Source organism: Schistocerca serialis, chromosome 1 (genome assembly GCF_023864345.2).
Source record: "Schistocerca serialis cubense isolate TAMUIC-IGC-003099 chromosome 1, iqSchSeri2.2, whole genome shotgun sequence".
Classification (NCBI taxonomy): Eukaryota; Metazoa; Arthropoda; class Insecta; order Orthoptera; family Acrididae; genus Schistocerca; species Schistocerca serialis.
Genome location: NC_064638.1, coordinates 914,995,894 through 915,005,077, shown reverse-complemented (window position 1 = coordinate 915,005,077; position 9,184 = coordinate 914,995,894). Strand labels below are relative to the sequence as shown.

General features: G+C 35.8%; 1 protein-coding gene across 1 annotated transcript in view; it reads right to left on the bottom strand.

Moving 5' to 3' along the window:
* Positions 1-571: 571 nt before the first annotated feature.
* The window catches only part of LOC126412135 (uncharacterized), a 126,974-nt gene continuing 118,361 nt past the window's right edge, over positions 572-9,184 (bottom strand). Inside the window, exon 6 of the mRNA XM_050081629.1 lies at positions 572-748. Coding sequence (XP_049937586.1) covers positions 699-748 — 50 coding nt within the window. The 3' untranslated portion in view covers positions 572-698. The remainder of the gene's footprint in view (positions 749-9,184) is intronic.

Genomic DNA, 9,184 nt, shown 5'->3' with positions numbered 1-9,184 from the left:
TTTGATAAATAAGGACACAGTATACTGTAATTTTGGTTAACAGTAACAGTTAAACCCAAATAAATTTGCGTCTGATCATGAATGAAGGAAAATATGAAGTTCAGTGGCATGTTAACAAAAATGCCGTACTTTGACAGCTGTTAGATTCAAAGTTCCCTCTAATACACTAACTTGAGCCAATGGCAAATAAGCTACTTCTTTGTAATTGGACAGTGTGAATAACTTCAATGGCGGGTGCGTCAAATTGCGCATCTGGCCACATTTCACAGTACAACACACAAATTCACCTGCTTAAACTACTGTATATACACATCAAAGCACACCCCTCGAAAAGACACATATAACACATGCAGCGTCTAGAACAAATACACTGAAAAGCAAAAACGGATAATTGATGGCAATAACTACTGTTAATGGTGGGATCAACAATCACTGAAGTTGGAACAGTCTTTACAAATACAGTACTTTTATTTATGGAGAGAAACATTAAGAGATAATCTACTACAAAGCAAAAAGAAATTGAATTGTTTACAATTGTGAGTTTCTTGAAGAGAGGAGTGGTTTTGAGTCTTATCTGTTCTGGGCTGGTGTGATGTGGTGATGGCAGCAGAAGCAATTTGAAGTTGCTGATATAAATTCTAGAAGTTCATCCAGTTGTGTCCTTATCATTTATACATCCTCTTTCCTTACATCCTGTTTCAGCTCTTGGTGGTAATAAATAAGGTGCGTAGCATCCATTTGTCATAGGCTAGAACAAAGTAACTGTTTATGCAGCACTTGAAGGTCATATTAGTTCAACTGCAACTTTCACACACAATAGTTTGGCACAGTCCACATGTGTTTAAATTAACATTCCATTTAATATAATTTGTCAGTTGCGAAGTTACACAGTCCATCTGCTGTTAATATTCATGGTTCATAACAATGTTCCTGTGAAAGCAATCACTTACGTAGCAACAGTGTTCACAGTTTCCACATTGGCGGTTAGTGTTTTAACATACGTCATATTTCGTTGTCAAGAAAAATGAGTAATATTAAAATCACAGTTTATATAATGCAGTTCAATTCTAAATTGATGACAACACTGTCTGTTTATGAGTGCATTATCACTGCCACAAGCATCATTCTGCAGAAACCAACATCATTTGCATAATGCAACGTCCATTTAGAATGTCTATCATGAAGTCAAATTTCAAACCATGTCTAACACATGAACTTCCGGTGTTAATACCTCGTTAAATGCACACCATTACAACACACAATACTTGCTTTCATACGCCATGCTCGAGCATCATCCGTGACTGTCTGCCAAACTGTTCGACCCAACAACTACTGACACCTCTCTCGCACCACAGTTCTTACAACACTTCTGCTTACTGCATTCCGTTTCACACAGTACATGTAATAAAACTATTTGAAAGATCATCAGGGAAAAAATTTAAGTCTTTATATAAAGAACTCATGTATAAAACAGCAAAGTAAACATAGTCACACTTCATGTTCTACGCTATATAACCAAATTAAAAAATATTCTACGTCATCATAAATATATCTGTGGAGTTGAAGGTAGTAAAAGAAAGGGAAAAAATATATATCCCTCATTATTAGTCATGACATCACCTTGTAAATATGACTTCTGATAAGCACTGGTAATTCATATTTCACACTGACTAGCACAGTATTACATAACAGACTGGATGAACCAGATCACATTATCTTCACTATTACTTTATTGAGTTTGGTGCATATCATGTCAGCTTGAGGTACTTTGGACAGTTGCCAATATAAATTACTTCATTTTTTATGCTAAGGATGCTTTTTTGGTCCATCAGCAATCTTCCTGCACAATTGTGATGAATTTATAAAACAGAAGCAGCAGCAAAAATATTCTTTATATGAAAGACATACTACAAACATTACATTAGATATCATATTTCCCTGTTTTTTTGTTTTTTTTTTTTTCAACTTTTTTCATACATAAGTGTGCAGACAGGTTGGTTGCTGGCCTCTTCCTAACCAACACACAGTCTTCACTTGCACCAAGGTGGATCCAGATTTCATCAAAAACACAACAGACCACCATACTGCCCTCCAATGAGCTCTTGCTTGACACCACTGACGGAAATGGCAGTGATTTGGGGTCAGTGGAATGCCTGCTACAGGGCATCTGGCTCAGAGTTGTCCTTGAAGCAGCCGATTTGTAACAGTTCTTTGTGTCACTGTGACACCAACAACTGCTACAGATGCAGTATGATTCACCAAAGCCATAGGCTGAACACAGTGGTCTTCCCTCACTGTTAGTGCCACATGGCCTTCTGGAGCCCAGTCATCTTGTGATCATACATTCTCATTACCACCATTGCTAGCTGTCATTTACAGTGGCTACATTCCTGCCAAGTGTTTGTGAAGCATCACAGAAGATACATCCAGCTTCTTGTAGCCCCATTATACAACCTTGTTCAAACTCAGTGAGGTGTTGATAATGGCATCTTTGTCACCGGAAAGGCATTCTTGACTAACATCAACTTACCACATCCAGTCTCTAACATAACTAATGCTCACGACCGTTACAGCGAGTATTTAAAACAAACCTGATCTGAATCCTCATAGTGGTGCTACTAGCGCCACTCATGTGACTGGTGTGAAATTTGAATAGTCATCATCTTTCAGATTTAGAAACATGCCTTCCAACTTTCCTTTTTGTCACACTACTTCTTGATGTTGCAGATATTTTTCTTTTTTTTTCCCACCGGTGTATTTATTAAGCTACCCCTTTCCTTAGTCTGCATGCTACTAAAATTGCTTTTTAATGTTTTGCTTCACATTAGTTCATTTAAAAATTTTATTTAATTAAATGGATCGAAAAGCGTTTATTTCACTGCATTATTTTGAATAAACTTTTTCCTGGATTTAGTTTGCTTGGAAAGATCAAACATTCTGACTACACATGATTTTGTTCAGTAGATAAGATACCAGTTGTCAATGCAGTACAATACAGTGTCCTAGCTTCACTGGGCTACATACATTGCAGGATATATTAAAATGTGAAGTAAATGTAAATTCGTGTTAGTTGCCGTGTAAAAACTAAAAAGTAAATGTTACAGGTATAATCAGATAAACGTTGTGATGAACTGTAAAATTTACAACCAAATCATAATAAAATACGTGAGCAGAGTAAACTTAATAAGAAAATTAGTTATGAGGGGAAAAAAGCTGTTGAAGAGAATGTTGCAAGGGAATGATATAAATACCACCACATCAAACTCTCGCGTACAAAAATAATATGACTCAGAACAAATTACTGCCAAGTGAAAGTTACTGTACTAAAAAAGTAACACTCCAAGCAAAACACATGATTTGGAACATAATTAACACATTGATTGCCTCATGCATAGTGAAAAATAATTCACTATCAGGCCAGTCCACAATAACAAGAACTTTTGAAAATCATATTAAAATTACTTTATCCTATACATGTGAGTTAGCACATCATGAGGATGCTGCTGCCCCAGGTTAAATATGTCACAAATTACTGTGTGGGACTATGTATCCAGGAACATAGCAATATTGTGTTTGTGAACAATAAGGTGGACAGACTAATTTGTTGCATATTTTACAGTTGTGACTACCTTGTTCCAAAGTTTCAAACCTTCAATGAGTTTCAGACATACTTAAGTAAAACTTCTAGCATCTCTTTCACACTTTTTTATTTCTGCTGTTTGTTTCTTGTGAAATTCAGGAAGTGGTGTTGCATATTTGCTGACGTTGCACCATCAGATTTTGGTAATCTTTATTGCTCCTAGAGCCTTAGAACATTTCTGGCTTAGTCAACACACAAGTTAATGATTGATAATTACTACCATAAAATTCTTTACTTGCCTTGTGTATTCAGTTTTATATTTTTCTTGGTCTATAGAGTCCTTGACAGATGATAGCCACTGACATCATACCATTCCACAGACTGCAGACTAATGTCTGCACCAGGCCCAGTGAACTACTTATCACTGCCATCACCATTACCAACACAACCATCATAATCAACACTGCCATAAGCATCAGCTGTGTCCACAAACCTATCATCTTCATAAGAAACTGATAATTCTGGATCATCTAAATTAAAACTCATCATACTCATGATACTTTATGATGACACCAGTTGCTTTTCAGTGTTTGAGGTAAAATCGTTTATATTATACAGTGTTGAAATTTCATATTTTTTGTGATAACAACATAGTTAAAAATAAATTTTCAAATATATGTAATGTTTAAACAAAATACTGTTCCTGTTTCCTATATGCTGATATCAAATCAATTAATAAAAAGAAATTAATGCTCAGAACTGCAAGCTGAATTGTAAGACGCCATAACTGTGATCAAGGCTCAATTGATAATACCTCACCAACACAAGATTGCATGTACAAGCCACATGACATCCACTTTTCATATACAAGCCACATGTGTCTATGACTGTGTTGCTAACATTCCATCAGAATATATTTTCTAAACAGGAGCTCGTGGATGCCAATGGATACACAGTGTCCTGTGTGAGGCACTACTGTGGCTTTCACATCCCCTTGCTTGGATGGAATCTTGCCTTCATAACTGAAGTGATGGCCACACTGAAAGACACTCGAAAATGTAAACCAACCTCAGAATGTGGGGTCCCACAGTGCTCAGTACTGGACCCACCAAAACTAAGTAAATGATTTTCATATTACTTAAAGGATTAATCAAATAGTGTTGTGGTTGTTGATGGCACCTATATAATAGTCTTGGGTCAAAACTGAGCAAGACTTATAAGAGATTCACAGAGCTGAGCTACCAATTTGTCTCAATCTGACAGATTCATATTATATGATGTAAAGCAAGCAAAAATTATCTGCTTGCATAACAGTTAATGTTATCACATGCTGAATGATACACACTATGTGAAAGTTAGTTGTGATCCAGCTGGACGATGAATTAGAATAGAGTGAACACACAGATAAAGTAATAAAAATTCTCTAATTAGCATGTTTTGTCGTTATAAGCATCTCTCATTCTTTGGATCTAAAGACACGTGTTGGGCTTAGTTTTTCATATTTCACTTATTTTTGTCTTAAGTTATCTTTTGGAGCAGAATAAACTAGCAAACATGAGCAGTAAGAATATTGTGAAAAATAGAGGCCATTTTAAGGGCCTTGGAATTCTTACACCTAAATTCCCAGTAATGGCTTTTGTTACTAACTATAAAAATCAATTTCAGGTAACTATGATCTACACAATCGCAATACAAAATACAAAAATAATTTTCATGTTGACTGTCTCATCATCAAGGGTTCAGAGCAGAGTTTTGGACTCCAATACAATATAAAAATACCTACATCTGACATACAGCAAGAAATTGGGAATCCCAATCAATTTAAAAACATCTCTCTTTAACCACTTTTTCTGTTTATCCATACATTCAGGAATTGAAGAGTTCTATTAGCTACATATTAGACATCTGTGTTTATTGTCAGTTGTATGTCAAGTAGTAACGTATTGTAAACACATTTCCATATTTTTAAATGTAGGTAGCTATTTTATTTCAGAAAACTGTTTTATAAAGTTAATATTAAGATACCAGTAGCAGCTGCACAGCAACCATTCAACGTAACTAGGGAAGTGATGGCTTTTTCACAGTGTCAACATTGTATATAATTTCCTACATTAAATTTAGCTAGCATAAGCACAAGTAGCAATAAATGGTGTAGTATTAGTTCAGTGTTACACAATGTACAGATTAATTTTCTACTACTTGTTTTTCTTTTGTTAATGTGTATCTGGACTTGTTCCACATCTCTAAATGTTCTCTTTCCATATGCGATCTATGTATTGTAATGAATGAAAGGACCAGTAGATGCCAGGAGTAGAATATGGAATCTACATGTGTAACTATTCCCTTGTGCAAAATGTTAAATTCTTTTTGGAAAACAAAAAATAGCTGTATTGGAAATAGACAGTCTTCTGTGCAGTCTCTTTCATAATAAAATTTTTAATGACTGTGATGGTTTGGCCAAAATGTAAACCTTGAATATGTAAACTCAAAAAATTGAACCAATATATTAACAGCCCTGCAAAATAATACACAACTATCTTAAAAACAAATCTTGATATTAAGCAGAGATCAACAAAGATGAAAGGACATGGTATATTTTGTGGCCCAAACAACTTAAAATGTGACTGTATAAACAATTGGTTTGATTCAAGCACCTGCAAACACAGTGACTGTATATCAACTATTCCATAAGACTGCACTCTCCACTTACTTGAGTGGAAACCAATATCACAGTTTCAGGCTGCAAAGTATAAAGTGGGAAATGACACCTCAGTAGAAAAAAAATTGTAATTAACTTTTAGGGAAGCTTCTGCCTGATGAGACTAAATTTACATTATTGATGCTAATGTAACCATAGTTACAGTATTTGTAATGCCTCACAGCTCTTTTGGATGAAGTATCAGTATCATGTTTTATAGGCCCTCTGTTGTTCCTAATCTATATAAACAATTGAGGAGACACTCTGATCCCCTCAATTATTTGCAATTGATTCTGTTATTTACAGTCTTTGTAAAGTCATCAGAAGATCAAGACCAATTGTAAAATTTATTCTGACAAGATATCTGTATGGTGCGAAAAATGGCAATTGATTCTAAAAAAATGAAGAGTGTGGAGTTATCCACATGAGTACTAACAGAAATCCCCTAAATTTCAGTTACACAATAAACCACACAAGTCTAAAGGCAATCAAATCCAAAATACTTAGAGATTGCAGTCATGAATAACATAAACTGGAACATTCACATAGATAATATTGTGGAGAAAATGAACCTAAGACCATTATATTGGCAGAAATCTAAGAAGGTGCAACAAGTTTATTAAAGAGACTTTCTATACTATGCTTGTCCACCCTCATGTTGCTGTGTGGTATGGGATCCATAGCGCAGAGAGAGAGAGAGAGAGAGAGGGGGGGGGGGGGGGGGGGGGAGTGTCCCGGCTATGACACAAAATGAGTTGGGCTGGCAGACATTACAACAAAGACTTTTTCATTGGGGCAGGATCTTTTCATGAAATTTCAGTCACAACCAACACCTCCAAATTCGAAACTATTTTGTTGGTGCCCACCCATAGATGGAGAAATGATCATCATAACAAAAGAAGAGAAATCAGATCTCACATGGAAATACATAAGTGTTCGTTTTTCCTGTGTGCTGTTTGAGGGCAGAATGGTAGAGGAATAGCAGGCACTTACATGTGAATGGCGGAGTATATGTACAGGACAACAATTATTGGACTCCATGAAAAAAAAGTAAATTAGTTACAAACTACAGTGTTCACACCCTGTCTTCAACATGTAAACATCATTATGGATATTTGGATTTAGGTTATGATATGTTCGATATGCCTGCCATCATTGGTGATGATGTGGCACAGACAAAGAGTGAAATCCTGCATGATCGGCTGAAGTATCGGAACGTTGATGATGTTTGATGACCTCCTGAATGGCTGTTTTCAGCTCAGCAATGGTTTTGGTGTTATTTCTGTATACCTTGTCTTTAATATAGCCCCACAAAAAGGAGTTGCATGTGTTCAGACCCGGGGAATATGGCGGACAACTGAGGCCCATGCCAGTGGCCTGAATGCGGTCCCCAAAGTGCTTCTCCAGAACATCAAACACTCTCCTGCTTCAATGAGGTCAAGCTCTGTCTTGCATGAACCACATCTTGTTGAAATCAGGGTCACTTTCAATGACGGGAATGAAATCGTCTTCCAAAACTTCTACGCACTGTTTGGTAGCCACCATGCCATCAAGGAATATCACACTGATTATTCCATGACTGGACACTGCACACCACACAGTCATCCTTTGAGGGTTAAGAGACTTCTTGATTGGGAAATGTGGATTCTCAGTCCCCCAAATGCACCAGTTTTGTTTATTGACAAACCCATCCAAATGAAGTAGGCTTTGTCGCTAAACCATACCACATACCGCATGCTAATTCCCATCATGCCCTGTGGCCAACCATGCAGTTTGAATGTCCTAACACAAACTGTTCAGAAGTTATGACAGTTTTATTTCATATAGTTCATTAATTGTCATCCTGTATGTTCTGTACATAATGTCTGTGTAGAAAGACAAAGGCCTGATTTGTTTTACAGGTGTCGATACAGGTTAACTGAGCCAAAAATACTGGAATCACAGGTGTATTGAATATCTGGAAATTTTTTGTACATTACGTCAAGCCACAAATATTGTCATGCATGTGTGCAAACCAACAAATATCACATTACTAGTGAAACTGATTTTAAAAACTACTGTGAGAATTGAGACTGACAGAGTGCTGCTTTGTAGCTGTTACACTATTCCTCATGTGATAATTTATGAATATTTGATTCACCAGTCATAAAGCTTTCTGTAGCACCTTATTTAGTTGAGTTCAAAATTTGCTTTATAAATTTTGAACAAGATAATCAAGCTTACAACAGAAAACTAGTAGTTAAGTTATGTTGGAAAAAAGAATGTTTCAGTGCACTCAGGGGGGAGTCCATCAAAATGAGTGCAGGATTTAAATTTCTTTTTGCTAGTGTTTGATCTGTTCTCTTGAAGTATCGTAGACAAGGTGTTTTTAAGTTGTATTATATGTTGATCTATTGTGGCCTTTGGTTTATATTCAATATTAAAAAAAATGTGTGTATTAGGAGAGAGAAATTACGTAGAATATACTGTAAATTTTGACAATCATAAACAAACACAATACAGAGTTTTCCACTGCATGAACCTGTATGTCCAAGAAAAATAAACGGAAATCAAGGATGGAGAGTGTATAACTTAAAATAAAAATTCAGTTCTTACTAGAAAAATGTCTGCTTTACTGTCTCATATTTTTTTTATAATTTCAGTAATGAACTTAATGACTTTGTGACACATCAGAGTTTATTTTCTGAGACATACATGATGTCTATAATTTGCTCCTGGTAGCCATTATACAGAGTGTACATAAAGTCCGGGAACATTTTCAATTATTTATTGTACAGGAACTAAACATTGTACAGATGTTACACATATTGCATTTTGAAGAGAAAATCTGAAAGTATTTTTTACAAACATTTGATATGCGAACCATGAGTGACCCAACAGACATCAATACGGTAATCGAATTCTTG